We start from the raw sequence: 19343 nt of genomic DNA, 5'->3' as shown, positions 1-19343 counted from the left end.
ATTGTAATGTATTACACATATTGAAATCTGAACAGTATACCGTTACGACTATCTTGCCTTTTGTACATGTAAGACGACTGGTTTCTCAGTTGGAGCTACTATAAATACACGTTTCAGTTGTTAACATTATACTTTTCTACATTTAAATCAATTATTTATTTCAAACATTGACAAATATCAAATGGAATTTCTTATTGTACACCTACAAAAGTCTTCATACAATTTTACTTCCATTATAAGTATACCTACGTTAAACCTTTCATGAGAGTAGGATGATGCATATTTATAATAAAACAGATTTTATTTATTTAATCGAATATTCGAATATATTCGAATACTTTCATTGAATATTCGAATATAAATTATGGACAAAATTGACATCCCTAGTAAAAAGTATTGTGCAGTGAGCTGTATTCCTCAAAATTGATGAACAGTGGTGGAAGAGATATAAACCTTTTGGCCAGATGAAAATGTTGCCGTTGGAGTCTCCAGATATAATGTCTCCATTTTCAGCAAATGCCACACACAACACAAACTTGGGTTTTTCATGTTTCTATAAAAAAAAAGGTAAAAAGATGATGTTTTCACACAAACATTGTTAAAAACCTACTAGAAGTAATAAATATAGCTTACTTCTAAAATTGGGGGGGGGGGGGGGGGAAAGTTACAAATGATAGATATTCCAGATTTTTGCTTATTTCTTTTCATGTGTTGCATTTAATGTTTCATAATGAGCTTGAATTATTACATCCCATATTTTATAATGAAGAATAGTGCACATTTAACAATCCCCTCATATCAATTAAACATAGGCAATCAGAGATTACAGAGCTCAGCTCAACGAATGTTGTCTTTAAGTCCTACACTAAACTAATAATCTAGTAATGTGCATCCCTAGATGCAACATTTAAACAAATTTGGTCTGAAGGGCTTGCATTTACTTGGGAATGGACTTATCTAAAAATTTAAACTAAACACTCATTCAGAAAATTAAGTCAAATCAATTCATCTGAATCAAGTTTGAGAGTGTTCATCCCTTGATGCATCATCCATGCAAGTTTGTTTTAGGTAGGCCTTACAGTTTCTTGGTCATATACCTGCTCCTTTAACCTGTTCACTTATCTGGAAAATGTAGGTCAAATCCCGCATCCAAAGCTACCCTGGTTGTGTGCATCAATAAATAAATCTTCAGTGCAAAGTTGGTTAGCAGAGGACTTATAGTCACTTTAGAAAGAAATTGCTCCCAAAACTTTAACTGGTCTCTCATCTGGAAAATGTAGATTAAATTCTGCATCTGAAGCAAGTCCAGTAATGTGCATCTTTAGATGTATCATCCATGCAAGTTTGGTCAACGTAGGGCCTATAGTTACTTTAGAATGAACCTGTTCCAAAAACTTTAACCTTGTCACTCAAATGGTAAAATCTTGGTCAGTTCCTGCATCTGAAGCAAGCCTGGTAGTGTGCATCCTTAGATGTATCATCCATGCAAGTTTGGTCAATATGGGGCTTAAAGTTACTTGGAAAAGAGACCTACTCAAAAAACTTTAACCTGCTCCAAAAACATTAACCTGGTCATTCTTCAGCTGAAATTGCAGCATCTGAAACCTTGACTGGTACAATGAAACATACTAGAAGCATCTTCCATGCATCTCTGACTAATATAGGGCACAGGGGTACTTGAAAAGAAATCTACTCCAAAAATTTTAACCTGGGACACCGACACCGAGGGTATTACATACGCTCCCCCCAAGTTTGTTGAGGTGAGCTATAAATGAGGAAGATGAACAAGAATAAAATCTCTTTGAACCCAATACAACTTAAATATTTACATCAAATATTCCAGTTTTCTTTGCTAGGGATCCTCCTTCAAAAGTCCAGAATGAGATCTGCCCTTTACCACATGTGATAATGCTGCCTTTCTCAAGGGGATGGAACTCTGCTGCTAGCACAGGTTCTGTTGAGCTCTAAAAAATTGATCAAGTTGTTATATTTCTAAAATTTTTAACTTCTTATTTTATCTAAAGTCATTAATTTTTTCAGGGTTAGTTATGCCTCATAGAAAGAGTAAATTCCTGTTTCAGTAAGTTTCAATAAGATTTTATGTGACAGCACTAGGAAAGAAGACAGAAGGCTGCAGATTTAGTGAATTTTCCTCCTTTTATAAGAAATCTTCACACATTTTTTGCTTGGGAAAAAATGTTTGACTAGTTTTCACTATAAATTTGAGCTTGGTTAAGTACCCTCTATACACTTATGAAAAATATTTTTGGACATTGAGAAAATTATACCATATAAAGATGTACATATTGAGTTTACCTATTTTAACATAGGCAACAGCCAGATTTTCAGATCTATAAGGGCAGTCACTCTAACTGCATAAAAATACCACAGAATAAGAACTCTTTAATTACTGTGCAGTGTAAAGAGGGTCCTTACTATTTTGTAGATTTATATAATTTTCCTTTATTATACAGCAAAACCTTGTTATCTTGAACTTGATAGGACCAGGAAACAACTTCGAGATATCCATGGACTCAAGATAACAAACACTGTTATTATTCCATGCAGTTGTAAAATATTTATCTATGTATACGTTATATGTACCTCTGATGATGTAATAGATATGGTTTATACTTTATGCTCCTTATATACCATGTTGTATGGTTTGAGAGAAATAAACTGATTGACTGGAAGAGTAAAAAAATCATCTTTTCATTGGATTTTATCATTTTCACCACAAGGGACTGGAATATCTAAGATTTTGGAAATCTTTCAAGGTACACTTACTAAACTTTTTCAAAAGCTGTCCTGTTCTAAGAAAATCTGAACCAAACACATTAGAAAATGAGGCTGAAATTGTCAGAAACTAGTGTCCAGGTATATATTTATTGGAAAATTACACAGAAATAAATTTTATAAATATTTAATATTAAGAAAGATCTACCAGAGTACAAACTTTTATGCTTTGGATATTAAAACAACAGATTACCAACTTGAATTTTTTTTAACTCTCTTATATCATATTTTCTGGATGTTTAAAGTTTTCTACAGACCTTTCGTAACCTAATTACTGTTTTGTCAAAATTACCTTATTTAGTAAAGTTGGTAAAGCTGATACATCTAAATACACAATTCTCTTCTGCTGAACTATATTCTTAATCAATAACTCATAAACACTCTAGATGCTTATCTGCTAAACACATTTGTTAGTTCTGGCAGAAGATTTTCCAGCTAATTAACCTTATGTATATGTACAAGTGACAGCAGTCCCCCTGTGTTGTTACTCTGAGGTGACTAACCTTTGTCTCTGTGATTTTCTTAGGATGAGCCTTACTGAGGTCCCACACAGACATCACATGATCGTTAGCCTCATCCACCACCACCAGGTGATTACCTCCATCCTGTTCATTACAAAACATATGGCATTAAAAAACAGACAAGATTCTGGTCGTTCACAAGTAATTATGAATAATTTCTTCATGTATGGATTTTCTTGAATTATGAATAGTCATGGATTTCCTAAGATAATGAAGATGACAAGACTTTCTTTAGAGGTTATTGATTGAGATATATTGATTTCTGTACAGAGGAAAATCACCAACAAACATAACTTTGTACTTTTGATGTCCACTGTGGATATACATGTATAACAAAGATATTTCATTAGTACATTGGTTTATATGAAGAAAAAAAAACATCCTTTAAAAATTTAGAATTTCATCTCCTGATTAAAAATTAAAGACTTTATCAAAACAAGATAATGGTTTCTCAAGTTGGTATAATTATAACAATCTCATATCATATAGAAATTCTCCAATATAACAATAGACTTCTGCCTCACCAGTTTGGAGAAAGATAAACAGCAGACAGCCTTGTCAAAGTCCCCGATCCCAATCACATGGAGGGTGTTAAGATTCATCGTGTCCCAGATCCTCACATGGGGCTGTTTAAAATAGGTGTACAAAATGTCAACAAAAGACTCTCCAGTAAGCATGGTAATGTGTCCATATTAAGATGATATAACTATATGGTACCAATACCAAAGGGTGTAATATTATTCTCAATAATTAATCTACCAGGAAAGTTATTTAACATCTGTTTATTGACTATTATTCAGGAAAGCTATGTTGAATATAGTATATGAATAGAGAGGGATTCTATAGGAACCAATTGTCCCAATTGTTGTCTATTTCAATTCAATATAGGTGAAATACATATTATATAATATAATGTTTAAATTTTCCTTTGTTAGTGATATTATTGGTTTATGTCACAAAATCTAAACCCATTGTGTTAAAATACACGTAAACAATACAAAATACTAAACATGCAGGAGAAGATTTTACGATATAAAATCACTTAAAACTTCAAAAGCAGAAAATTATGGTAATCACAGGTATTTTTACGTTTTCCTTACTTGCAATGGTCTGAGATTGGGTAAAATAATATCAAATATGAACAATTTTTCCCAAACTGTTTTTCAACTAAACTTTGTTGAAAGCTGATTGGTCAATGTTGTAAAATGATATATCGATCGTCATGACTGGTTAACAAAAACTGCAAAATGTACATGACATGACACATGACTTGATGATGCTCTCGTTTTCTTACCCAATGATCTTTGTCAGCTTCAGGGATATCTTTTTTCCCAGCTTTTCTCTATTCATGCAACAAAGCATAAAAGTGAGAAAAAGAAAAAGTGATAAAATATGAACCATAGCAACAAAGAAACCCACTGAGCAAATAATATAGTAATCTGTAGGTCAGTTTCCCATGTACAATAAATGTGAATACATGTAGATTTCTAAACACAGAGATTGAGTGTTAGAAAAATTAAGGTAAGTTCTTGTATTAATGTACAACATTTAAATATTGATAAAACAGGAAAGTTGTAGATGGTTCATGCATCATTATATAATTATTAAATTTCATAAGCTCAATACAAACATTCAGTGACCACATATAAAGAAAATATTCACAGAAAGTGTAGAATGAGTGAATACTTTCTTAGGGGATTATATTGGTGCCAAATAAGATTCAATTACTGTTTTATTATATGAACATCATAATTCAAAGTTAGAATTTAATGATAAAAATGACATAATATTGACCTAAAGGCAGCTTGTACAGGTTAATATGATGTTATCTTTTTTGTACAGGACATCCACTAATCAAGAATAGGGAAATCACATTCATATAATACTGTGGAATCATTAGATTCTGTGGTGGCTCAGTTTTCATGGTATTTGTGGATACCTCTCATCCACGAATTAACATCCTCAAGGAATTAATAAACTATGGTTAGAAAGTCATATCTCCTTCTGTAGGTATAAGAGAAACACGAAATTACATTCCCACGAACCTGTAAAATTTAGCAATCTATGAAAATTGACCCCCATAAATTTTGATGTTTCCACAGTAGTGCATTCTGTTCTTGTTGTGTAAAATAATGTTGTTATAAAGTACTCCATTTAAACAAATATCGCTGGAGGTCTTAATAAATCATATGCATAAATTACAACATCAGCATCAAAAAATTCAGAACATATGAAACAGAAAATATGGTGAATGACATGCAGGGGCCAATAAGGCATTTCACCAAAAGCTAAATATAAGAAAGAAAATGTGATGAAAAAAATTCTTATTTAATTTCACTTGACTTGACAAAATAACCTGTAGTTCTTATAATTACTGGTATATGTAATACAAAAACCAGCATATTAAGGTTAAGGGATACCAAACCCTTTGTTAAAGAAAATCTCTGGGTGAGACCTATTTCCCTACCTTGCCCTCTTTCTGGTCATGCCCCGCCACTTGTCCAGTAGCTACTCGGACTTGGTCAGGATGAATGGCCAGGCTACAAAACCCAAACAATCATGTTAAAAAGAAAAAAAAAAACTCAACACTCTAATTTAAAAAGGTAGTTTCTCTTTCAATTTAAACTGTAGTATATAGTCTCCAATGAAATTCTACACAAATAATAGCATATCCAATATGAAATTCAAGAAACATTATTACATCATACCCAGTGTTACAATTTCCAACTATCAATTTGGACCCTTTATACTAAGACATTCTGTATGACATCATCAGTACGACCACAGCAATATCAAGACACTCACCCCCTGACATCATCAGTATGACCTCAGTAATATCTAGACACTCACCCCCTGACATCATCAGTATGACCTCAGTAATATCTAGACACTCACCCCCTGACACCATCAGTATGACCACAGTAATATCTATACACTCACTACTTGACATCATCAGTATGACCTCAGTAATATCTAGACACACACTACTTGACATCATCAGTATGACCTCAGTAATATCTAGACACTCACTACTTGACATTATCAGTATGACCTCAGTAATAACTTGACATCATCAGTATGACCTCAGTAATATCTAGACACTCACTACTTGACATCATCAGTATGACCTCAGTAATATCTAGACACTCACTACATCACATCATCAGTATGACCTCAGTAATATCTAGACACTCACCCCCTGACACCATCAGTATGACCACAGTAATATCTATACACTCACTACTTGACATCATCAGTATGACCTCAGTAATATCTAGACACACACTACTTGACATCATCAGTATGACCTCAGTAATATCTAGACACTCACTACTTGACATTATCAGTATGACCTCAGTAATAACTTGACATCATCAGTATGACCTCAGTAATATCTAGACACTCACTACTTGACATCATCAGTATGACCTCAGTAATATCTAGACACTCACTACATCACATCATCAGTATGACCTCAGTAATATCTAGACACTCACTACTTGACATCATCAATATGACCATAATAATATCCAGACCCGCCATATGACTCTAGTTGTATCTAGACACTTATCACTTGAAATTATCTGTACTCAGTAATATCTAAGGCACTCACCACTTGACATCATCAGTATGACCCAGATAATGTCTCTGGGTGTTCTCCTCTACATTGTGGAGGACAACTGAGGCAGCAGCAAAGTAGATGATTTCCCCAGTAGAGAGGTAGTACAGGTTGGAGCGACAGTCTCTGCCACGATATCCATAGCTTGTCAGAGTCAAGGAAACTTTTCCTCCAGTGTACACTATTAACCCAGATGCTTCTTAACAAACATAGCAAAATTTCAAGATATTGTATTAAAGATTGAGAGGAAGCTTTTCTTTGAGAGTATTTTCACCCCCCCCCCCTCCAAAGTTATCCACTGGCCTTGAGATTTGTAATGAAATACTTTCCATTTTAAATACTTACAGCATTAATGAAACACCATGAAGAATATACATTAAAAAACTTATTTCTTTCTTTTGTTTTGTAAGAGAGCATTTTAACTTCAAAGTTCACTGATGAGATACATGTACCAACTTTAAATCTCAAACAAGGGCACTGTAATGTGGAGCATTCCCACACAAATGAGCACATTAATCCCCATCTAAATTATTACTTGCATAACTTTCATTACACACACACTCACTCACCCATCCACTCACACCCAAGTGTGTTACTATATCCCCTCCAACTTTGTTGGATAATTACGGAAAGCAAGTTAGAATAAAACAAATATTCAATTCAGAAAGGCAGCAAATGCCATTGATCCCAATGTAAATTATCACTTCCATGCACTAGCTCAACTAACCCTCACAAGGTGTTACTATATCCCCTCCAATCTTGTTGCAAGGGGATAATAAATCCCTACTGATGCAACAAATATTGAGTTGATCTAGGTTTTTTTTAACACTTGAGTGGGCCATCCTAATAAACAAGTAAGGATACACCCATTCCAGCTTTAGTTTTTCAGAAGGTGGATCAGCCACACTGGTAACATCCACATTCTCCACTGTGGTTGGGGCGTACAGATTAATAGCCCTGCCCCTGAGGTAGATTTTCACATATCCTTCCTCTGAAGAAAAGTAAAGTGTAATGTAAAAAATGGATGGTGAATGAAGAAATTATAAAGATCTCCATGAAAGTACAGAACCAAAATGTAATGACCAACATGTTTAAAATAACTGGTGATTTTGAAAGAAATATTCACATTTCCTATATTGTTTATATACATGTGTAGTTTTCATTTTTCAGTATGTACATTAGATGAAATCAATTCATGTTTTGTAAAAATCAACAAGACAGTATATCTATGTAGTACATTACTTGGTTATTTAACTTGGACAATTTAAATACTGTAGATTCCTCATTTTTCGCGAGTACTTTTTGTTTTTTGCGAAATGGCTCTTTGACGCCAAATTCCGAGAACAATAATTCCCGAGTGGACTGTTGATCAAGAGATTTTACATTGATTTCAGCACCATAAATATAAAAGCGAGTAATTTTATTTCGCGGGTGGTGCTTCTCACGTAATTACGCGGTAATTAAATCCTCGCATATATTTAGGAATCTACAGTACTATAAAAACTTTCTTTACAGTTATATTTTCAAATTTCGCGACCCAATCATAAATGCCACAAGTTTCGTATACAAATTTGGTTTTTTTTTGGTTCAAGATACAAAAGTGATTTACTGGAATACAGCAACTAACTTTTGCTATGTCTCCTTCATTTCAAAACTAAGGCAGATTATTGTCACAAAGACAATTCCTAAACAGTAAATTACCTGCTCTCCATTCTGCATCCCGGCTGCTGCAATGAGACAAATCAGGCAACATGAAATATATGTATCCATAACATAAAATTACATTAATCACTATGTCTCATTAAAAAACATAGACACTCTCTCTAATGTGACCCTAACCAAACTCGTCTACTTCAAAAAAGGCATTTTAAAATCCAAAGCTATATAAAAGCACTAATTAAAACTTACAAACTTTAGACTTTATATCAAACAAAGTTTTTTTTATGTTATGCAAGACAAAGATATTTCAACTGCATTCCAATACTGTCTTGAGAGAATTAGTATTTGAAAATGAAGATTAGAACAAAAAAAAAAAACAAAAACAAAAAACCACTGTCAATTAAGTTAGTTCCCTTCTATGAAGAAAGGTCAGAGGTTGGACTCTGCACAGAATACTGGAAAAAAGCTGAAACTTCGAACTGTTTTGAATAATTTCGAATAATAATGATGCAATTTATGATGTCATAATATTGGTGCAAAGAATAGCATTGCCAAGAAATTATGTCACTTTTAATTTCTGTGTAATCAATATGAGTCTAATATTGATAACTAAAGCTTAATTTGTTCACTATATTTTCAGAATGTTACAGGGCCAATTAAAACCATTGGTGAATGGTGAACCTTGCTCTTTTAGACAGACAAATAAAATCTCTTTTCAGCATTTTTTTCCTTTAATTTTTTTATTTATCTAATCTATTTATTTTTTTATCTATTTTGTTGCATTATGTAATTGTTACAAAATTGGAAATCCTAAAGCACACAGACAAACCAACAGATGTTACCTAAGAAAATCTTTATCCTGACAAAGGAAAGTCTAAAATATGTTACATGGACTAGTAGATTTACATACTTCTGTTGATATAGTTACCATGGCAATCAATTAATTTTGTGGCTTATTGATTCTTCACTAATTCGAGTAAGATGAGCCACTACATTAGACACCCATACTTTATGCATTATTTATGATCAATGCTTTGTATGGAAATAGATATTTGTACATATCAATATTATGAATTTAGGTAATCAATTAGTGAAATAAATGAAAAATCTCACATTTCTTGCAACATATTCAACAATTCTTTTTCTAGAAATTTTAAATAAAATTCAAACATAAAAATATGGATAAAAATTAAAAGCCTTTTGCTACTTTTACACAAAATCAAAAAATCTCTATCATAAAATTTGAAATTTCAAATCAATTACACCAATATTTTGATTACATGTATTACAATACACAGAAATACATCATGCATATCTCTATACACTATGGGATTACATGTTTGCTTGCTAAAGTATGGTTTCATAAATTTGTAATAGAGCACAAGAAATACAGAATATATTTCTAGTAATATTATATTAGTTACGAGTGTAGATATGCTAAGTTTTTTCTTCCCTCCAAACAAATCCCTCTAGAACTAATACTGTTGAAAGAAAGAGTTGTAAAAAATGACATATTTGTTCCGTCAAACAATTTCCTCATTCATGACACATACATCGCCAAGGCCAATTTACTTCCTTCAGAGTGTATATCATGCAAGCAGAAACTCCTAATGCATCAACCAACTACTTATTAACAGTGCATGTATACAATTCTCAAATAATCATTTGTGTTCAGAACAGTCAAATAATATCTGCCAAAAATGAGTGTAAATAAATTCATGCACTTAAAACAAAAGCAGAGATTTTGGTAATTAAACATAAAATTTGTTGTTACCGTGTTTTGGACCCCTTCTTTCCTCTGTAAGCCATGAGTGACAATTTGTACAATTTATATTTTTGATGCACAGAAATAATGTCCCTGCCCAGTTTATAAAAATTCACTAATGACCAGAACTGTTACACATGAATTAACACACAGAATGTTACTATGTCAACAACATGTAGGTGGCAAGATAAGTATATAAAGCTCCGCTCAAGTGTAACGGCCGGGAGTCTGACGTCCATGCAGTCAGCTGACGGTCATGTGACCCACATAAAATTTACCTGGTTGTCAAGGAAACCATCAATCATTAATGAAACCTAATACATTAATGTCCATCACTTGAGCATGGACTAAGAGTGGTCCTTCTGATAAATTACACAATGGGTATAATTAGACAATGGCACAGCTCCATATGAAACCATGCACTGAAGTCCTATTTTTCCCTTCAAAGCCCAGTTTTTGTTTTCTCTATGCCTATGTTCCTTGGTACAGAAAATATCTCTGGTTTTCTTAAGTAAATATAAACCACTTAAGATCTGGATTAAAATGCTCTGATGCATCTTCCTTTATGTGAGTTGGTTTTTTCCTACTAAACATCCATGCTAGGAACATGTGTATTCCAAAAACAGGTGAGCAACTAAACTGAATTATAAGAAGAAAAAATTTAAAAACAAAAAAGAATATGGTTTTTTTATTCTTTAAATGTTGAAAAACAGCTAAATAGCTGGGAATGTTTATCACTGACATCTAAGAATACCTATTGCAGAGCTAAAAAATTCAGATAAATTCACTTCATGAGAATAATATGAATTCTCTGATGACTGCTATCAATGAACTCCCATGATCACTACAAAGTGTCATTTGGATTATCTATCAGACTTATTATGAGTGATCATTTTAACATTTGTACTATGCCAAATAAAATATTCATAAGCTGGAATTGTCATAGGAGAATTGTAATAACATTTGCTACCCATATCGAAAATGAATACAAAAATAATACAAGAAAAAAATACTAAAATAATACAAAAAAAGTATATTTTTAATGACCAAATTTGGAACCCTCTAAATCTTGGTTCCAATTTAGGTCAAAAATAATAGACTTTTTAAAAGCCAAACACAGAAAAATATATTTTTAATATACTTTATTTTTTCGAAATAATACAGAAATGATACACATGACCTGTAAAAACGTATTGTTTTTGTACTTTTGTATTATTTCTCTATTTTCCTCTCCAAAGTATAAAAATAATACAGTCCATAGAAAAGTATAGAAAAAATACAGAATGTATTAATTTTGTATTAGCATATATTATTTTTGTATTTTTTCACCTTTAAGAATTAAGATACAAAAAAAATATAGAATATATTAATTTTGTATCACATATATTATTTTTGTATTTTTTCATCTGGAACACAAAAGTACAAAAAAGATATAAAATATGAAAATAATACAGTGCACAAAAAAGTATGAAAAAAATATAGAATGTATTAATTTTGTATTAATATGTATTGTTTTTGTATTTTTATCAGCATGAAGGATTGTATTTCAAAAATATCAAAAAAGTACAAGAATGATAGACAAAAAATACATTTAAATGCTTAAAATAATACAAAACAGAGTTTTAAAAACTACAAAAATGATCATGGGTTAAAATTGTTATTTGAAGAAAAGGGGCTGGAGATTGAGGTTCTTAATAGCATCTATTGATTGTTATTCAAAAATCTTTTATTTATTTGAAATATTTGTTAAATAACAATTTTAGTAACTCAGTCAGATTACCTTAAATGTACAAATAGCTAATTAAAAAGTAATTAATGTGGCCAGGCTACTGATTCAGCTACCAATTGTAGTCTTGATCTTTCTTTTTACATATTATCTGCTCTTCAATAGTCTTGATATTTTTCACAAGTTTAACTAATCCTGTTTTCTTTGTACTTTTACCAAATGTTTCGATCTCTCTGCTTTGCTGTTTCTTTTGTATGGAAAAGGTAGAGGAGTGTTTACTTTGTTGCAGAAGTCCATCTTCAAATCACACAACCTGTCATCTCATCTGACTTCATCACTGTGAAATATAGAACAGAATGATATAATAATAAAATTTAATGAACCATTACCTCAACAAAACACACATTTTCACATCCAAAATAATTCTATATAGATTTTGTTTAGCTCACACACCTGCAATACTTTCTTGAGAGGGATCTTCTTCCTCCATGTCTAATCATCTTTTCTTCAATGTTCTGCTGACTAAAATTAACAATAATTATAAATTGAAATTCCAAAAGATCCAGCGGAGTTCACCAAATTCCATACAATTGTACCATTGAAATTACTTTTCTTTAATCTAGGGTTTCTTAGGGCACAACCATTTGATTTGACAATCTGGAGAAGAAAAAGGGGGGGGGGGACTGATTTATAAAATATTTTTAAAAAAATATTTGTAATAAACAATCTGTCCTTGAAAATGTTGAAAGAGTAAACAAAATGTGTGCCCCAATGTTATTCAAATAAACTGCCCCCCCCCCCCCTGAAACCCAACCTACCACCCCACCCCCTCGAAAAAAAATTGAGTTTATACAAATTACAGAATTGTTTTTGAAGGGAAAATAAATAATTCATCTCTGGTAAACTTGAAAAAAATGGAATGAATTAGAATTAGGAAGCCAAAGCCTTGAAAATTACCCTCATCTTCCACCCCTCCCTCCCCAATCAGAACTTATCACAAAAACCCTTGTTCCCCACATGGCCAATAACCGTACTATTTTTTCTTTCTACAATACTACAAAATGGGTAAAAGGGCATTCTTTGTTCCTCTATCTTTGTACTAAGTTATTATTTAAAAAACTGAAACTTTAATGTGCTAAAATATACATAATCTTACCGCAACTGTTGTTGTTTACACCAGAAAAGTCCGGATATGATGCCTAAAAAACGTCAGTCTCCTTATGTATTTGCTTTCCTTGGTTAATATATATGATCCTGTGTACCATGATTATGCTGAACTTCTGTTTTTCGATCCACTTTACTCGCGAGCAAATGAGAGTTTATTCAAAATCACCCCCAGCTTTCTCAACACGTCCCGGGAAGAATTTTCAAAATGGCGTGGGTGAAATATTGTTGACCAATCAGAGAACAGTACGGAAGAGTTTTAAAATCTGACCAATCATATTGTGTCATATATACGAAAATTACCGATGTTGAGATCGGAACTGTTAGAGAAAACATATTTACATGGTTTTAAATATCTTGAATCAATTGAACAAACCTAAAATTATGTTAGAAAAAAACGATGTTCAATTTAATCATCAGAATCATTTTTTTATTCCTTACGGAATTTACCGATTACGAAACATCGTTATTTCCGGTCATCATTTCCGCTTCGAGCAGCCATTTTTATATTCAAGTTGACCTGTGAAGTAGACCATAAAGTTCAAATATAATGATCAAAACGAGCGGGAGATCCATAATATATAGCCTTTTTGACGGACAACTTAACTCATACATACGGTACCAGAGATTGAAATAATGTTTAACAACTATCCTTTACACCAATTTCAAACATTTTCTATATTATTTTATGATATTCTTTCGTAATAATTTCTTATTTAATTTTTTTTTTAAAGCGGATAATTAAATAGTTCTAAATTCCATGTAATTGTAATACGTACTGAATTAAATATAATGTATAATAAATTGAGTTGTATAGTCAAGAAAACATCGTAGGTACTGTAATTAGTGCATAGTGGAACTCTCCATGTTGTTTGTTTTTGTTTTTTGTTTTGGTTGGGATGTGTTTTCACAGGTAAATCATGTTATTTCTTTGAGTAGTATAACATGTACTCGTCTATTGTTAACCTGCAGGTGGCCAGCTGTGCTGTTGGCGATAGTTGTAAACACTCGGTTGTAAACACGCTGTAAAATTTTCAACACAAAAAGAAAGTCTGAAACTCTGAAACTTCAAAATTTACCGCGTGTTTACAAGTATCATGTACAGCACAGGTGTCCCCTTAGACGTATCTATATCTCTTTCCAAATGACAATTTCACACCTAGTAAAGACATGTTTTAAAAATGAAATTGTTTAGTTAACAAATTTAAACTACGGAAGTTTTCTGTTCTAAATAGCAATTAAATGTAAATAGTATAAAAGCAACCTTTATAGCAGTGGTCTTAATTAATAAAATCTGAGAAAAAACATTAATTCCAACAGACTTATTGCAAGGACATTCTGTAAATTTTCCTATGTTCAAAGAAATACAAATTTCAGTAAAAGAAAACACTAAGTCCAAAATAAATATAAAAAAAATACATGCTGACTGTATAGTATTTTTTGAAAAATTATTAAGTCCAAATTTAATACAAAAATAATACAGACTAACTGTATGTAATTTTCTGTAAAATTACTAAGTTCAATTTTAATACAAAAATAATACAGATTAACTGTATGTAATTTCCTGTAAAATTACTAAGTTCAATTTTAATACAGAAAAAATACACTTGAAAAAAACTAAGTCCACAAAAATACAAAAATGATATACTGAAAATAATCTAAGTCCCAAAAAATACAAAAATAATACCCTGTAAAAAATCAAAGTCAGATTTTAATACAAAAATAATCTACCTATTTGTTGGTGATACAAAAATAATATATTTTTTCTGTATTAATTTTAAACAATACGAAAATGATTGTATTAAAAATATATTAAAAATATACTTTTATGTATTATTTTTTGATATGGGTAAGCTTTCATTCTCACATTAAAATGGGAGGCTGCTTGCACTGAGAGCTTTATATGACTATGACTATATGATACTTTAATGACCAAGTTAATGTACATGTAAAATTTACCTATTTATTTTCTGAGATTATATAATTAAAACTACAGGGAAATGAGTCACAGAGGAGGAGATATGACTTATGAACATACATTTCATATTTTTCTTGCCTCATCTTTCATTTGATAATTCTTGTTCTTTACAATTTTGGCTTCTTAATGCCATCTCTTCCTTATTGGATCCATCCCTTAAAATCATAAATCTTTATATCGGCAAGCTAAATGGTTCCTTGGGTGTTTTACTAAACAGTCACTCAACAGTAAAACTTTTCTTTATCTTGCATAATCGATTACTAACTTGGATGGGGTCAAGGTCAATCTAACATCCTCCCCACCTGTCACCCATGATCTATAGATGTATAAATAAGATACATGCAATTATCCCAGCCAACCCTAAAACTCCAACAAAACATAAACAGTGCTCTGGAACAACTTATTATATTGACCTTATATTGTTAAACCAAAACAACTTGGTTACTTTATTTGGATAAGATTTAGATACATGGGTTAATATTTGATATATTGGAGAATACATTTCAATACTGTTAACTTTTCTGCACACATTACATAGAAGATTTTCTTTTCTTATACATCAGAGGTAATATACTCTCTTCAATTTTGGTTTATTTGCTCCCACTAATACAAAGAGCCACAACTCTTGACCAAATTTTGAGCATGTACTACAAAATCCTCTATGCAATTGATAAGCATTGTGTATAGATGTATATCCCGGTTATCCCAAGTTACCTCCTTTCATTGGAACTCTCTTGCTCATAGCCTTTACTAGTTTTTCGTTTCAATTCTACAGAATTGCTAGATTTTGGTGCAACTGGTTTGCTAGTTTTTGGCTCAACAGGTTTGCTAGATTTTGGTTCAACAGGTTTGCTAGATTTTGGTTCAACAGGTTTCAAATTGCTAGTCTGGCTAGAAAATTTCACAGGATTTAAAAGAAAAAAAATAATTAAACAAAACTGAACAAAATTAAAGTAAAAAAAAAAAACTTTTAAATAATTTATAAAGAGATTTGATAGCTTACCCATCCCTATGGAAAGTAGGAGAGTCCAAAGAGTTTGACATGGAAGACCATTTTTTGTTTGAAGTATTAGTGCGTGGAGATGCATTAGTTCGATGTGTGGGCGTTGTGGGCCTTTTGCTGGGCGTGACACGGGCATTCTCAAGGGGATTGGTGAATGACTTCTCGGCCCTCCTAGTGGGTGTTCCTCTAATATTGGGCTTACTGGGCAACACTGATGACTGTGCTGTAACAGAATTAACATTGGATTTGAATTATTAGTTAACTGAATACAATGTACAACTGACTCGATGGCTCAAATTTAGACTTATAGAAAGTCTAATTGGCCTGGCCTGATTTTTTTCTCTTAATAAATACATGATATATTAAGCAAAGTTATAGTCTTGATTGCTTGAACATCAATTACTCAAAACTCTCAATCTCTCAGAAGTATCTTCCAACTCCAGTTCTTTAAAATCCTATATTTTTTACTCTTGATCACTCAAAGTCTACCAGTAATTATGACATCAAGCCATCATTCACACTCGTCAGTCATAATAAATTGTCTGAGTCACTGCTAAAATTGTAATGACTGTGTTTTTTATTACTTGGATGTAAATACAATAGGTCAAACTTTTCTTTTAGATACATATGATGACAATTAATGGAATTGTTGATTAAAATAAAAGGTTGCCGATTTCACTGAATCAAGTTAAATTTTAACAATAACCTTGAGACCTGTGCATTACCAGATTGACAACCTTTTGTTCTGTTATGTTTGTAAATGGGACAAAACACCTAAAATAAAGAAGATGGGCGTGTTTGGCGTGTGATCTGCAGGGATAAGGCGTACAAAACATTTATAGTTTAAATGTCTACGATTTGGTCGGTTGATCACAGCTGGACATACTTTACAAAGTTACGCACATGGAAAAATGTTACATTTAGTTTGAAATACTTTGTCATATTTAATATATCACCCCCTCATCTTAATAATTACTACATGTAAAACTTAGTAATGCTTCACATAAATAATAAACACCTATAGGGTATAGTTAAATGCATTTACAAGTACATGTATATATTAAAGTGTAAGTAGGTTGGAAGAATTGCTTTCGCTTTCGGTGCAACAGAACCAGAATTTATCTATTTGAAAATAAATAAGTACATAAAATTAAACTGACAAAAGAATTGATTGTTTGTACTAAAAAAAATATTTACGCTCCATGCGAGGATTGAACCAAAAATATTTCTTTTTCCTTGCACTGGACGGGTAACGCATTAGGGCTGGGACGATATATCGAGATATCGATAATATCGATTCAATGTGAGGATGATACGCATATCGATACGTATGAAGAAATATTGAAGTATCGCCCACAAAATCTGACTTATGTTTTTTTCTTTGTTTACTCAACATTTTGGGTTAAATATATAAAATATTTATGCAAAATATAAATATGAATATGCAATACCTAATAATATACAACACTTGTGTAAAGTAAATTTGTTTCACAACAGATATACAACTTCTTTGAATAAATTATTCTTATTTGTGAAGAAATGTTTTGTTCATTTCAATACAAAATTTTTTTTATAAGTAATTCAACATATCGTGATACATATCGTATCGTGGCTCAAATATCATGATACGTATCGATATAGAAAATGTTGTATCGTCCCAGCCCTATAACGCATACTACTGAGCTATCACCGCTACAGACACTTTATGGTTTTTAAAGCGACAATGAAGCACCGCATTTACACATTGGAATTTTTTTTGTAAAAAGTTCATTTTTTATCGTCTCTGGGTCTTCTCTCCATTTTTTACAAATGTTTGTTAGTTTCTTTGAATTAAAATGCAAACAAATAACGTTTCAAAATCATGGAGAGATGATCGACCCAGAGATAGCAAATTTTTAGAAAAACGTGTTTAAAAATGTAACATTTTGTACCAATTGACTCATCTAGCCAATTTTCAAGTTCTTTTTTAGCAAATCAAAATAAAATATCGGGAAAATATTTCCCTTTCCTATTTCACAGGAACCTGATACATGAAAAGAATGCTAAAATTTCATGTGACATATCAATGAAATTTTCACTTAATTTTCAAGTGCGCCCAGATTCCTGCCGAATGCCAATCAAAAGCGCCCTCGTTCTTTAAAACAGGCTTAATTTGCTCCAAAGTAATATCTGAAAAATTTCTTAATCAAAACAAAAACAAATATTAAAAAAAAACTTTTGCTATTACAATTAAACCATTGGAAAAAGTACTATTTTTGAACTCTTGCTTTCTCAAGCTCTCAATTGATTTTTTTTAGTAGTCCCTAGACTGAGCATCATCTGTGTATTTATATTTTTTATGAGGCTTTGTGCTGTTTCAAAATAAAGCTTTTCTTTGAAATCTTTGCTAATGAATCATTATTCACCTTTATGAGATTTAAAGAAGTGAACATCAGATAATTTCTTCTTCATTAAAATTTTTAATCTTCCCTGATCTATGGCAAGCTGTTCTTATTTAGAACTACAAAACTAATAGTGATGGGCTATCATTTGTGTATAGATTTTATTCAAAGGATCATAAAATTATCAACCACCTGTACATATACACTTATCTACAGGCAATTTCTGTTCCGATATACCTCTTACCGGTACATGCAGACATGTTGCTTTCAGAACTCAGAACTGATAAACGTACCTTCAAGTATTCTAAAATATTCCTGGTGTTCCTTTCAAAAAGTGAGATAAATAATCCAGTAAGTTCTCCTACAACCAGCTCACCTTTACTGGCCTCCACGTGGCCCAGTCTTCTAATGACATCCGCTAATGCACTCTTCAGGCAGATGATCTCGTCCTCCTGTTGCTGGACTTTTTTCTCCAGACAGAGGACTCTATCACATGTGTCCATTTGTTCCTGACTGAGAAGTCCATCTATAACACAAAACAAGATTGTCAGAATATAGTACATATGCATTGTAAACACTACACAAAGTTCTTTATGATTCTTGTGGAAAAAAACACATAAATATTTACGGCAAATTCTCCTGGTATATACTACTGTGGTACAAGAAATTCTGTACATATACAATATAAGAAAAGCATAAAGCAACTAGTTCTGGCTTATATATAGGTTATG

The 19343-nt window shown here is 31.9% G+C and overlaps 1 protein-coding gene across 2 annotated transcripts in view; it reads right to left on the bottom strand.

Annotated features, from left to right (window-relative positions):
• Positions 1–19343, bottom strand: part of LOC133172992 (echinoderm microtubule-associated protein-like 2) — a 29264-nt gene that overhangs the window by 8063 nt on the left and 1858 nt on the right. The window contains exons 2-13 of one of the 2 annotated variants that reach the window (XM_061307864.1): positions 18989–19138; positions 16232–16454; positions 15943–16119; positions 8638–8663; positions 7801–7927; positions 6931–7080; positions 5785–5857; positions 4612–4659; positions 3842–3943; positions 3300–3401; positions 1830–1964; positions 454–553 (exon numbers count right to left, since the gene is read on the bottom strand). In XM_061307864.1, the coding sequence (XP_061163848.1) occupies positions 454–553; positions 1830–1964; positions 3300–3401; positions 3842–3943; positions 4612–4659; positions 5785–5857; positions 6931–7080; positions 7801–7927; positions 8638–8663; positions 15943–16119; positions 16232–16454; positions 18989–19138 (1413 nt within the window). The remainder of the gene's footprint in view (positions 1–453; positions 554–1829; positions 1965–3299; positions 3402–3841; positions 3944–4611; positions 4660–5784; positions 5858–6930; positions 7081–7800; positions 7928–8637; positions 8664–15942; positions 16120–16231; positions 16455–18988; positions 19139–19343) is intronic. The other variant, XM_061307873.1, reaches the window with a different exon arrangement.

The sequence above is a fragment of the Saccostrea echinata genome, unplaced genomic scaffold, assembly GCF_033153115.1.
Source record: "Saccostrea echinata isolate AGI-Se365-2 ecotype Australia unplaced genomic scaffold, CSIRO_AGI_Sech_v1 ptg000002l, whole genome shotgun sequence".
Taxonomy (NCBI): Eukaryota; Metazoa; Mollusca; class Bivalvia; order Ostreida; family Ostreidae; genus Saccostrea; species Saccostrea echinata.
Note: the sequence above shows the minus strand (reverse complement) of the source record. Positions and strands in the feature narration are given on the sequence as shown.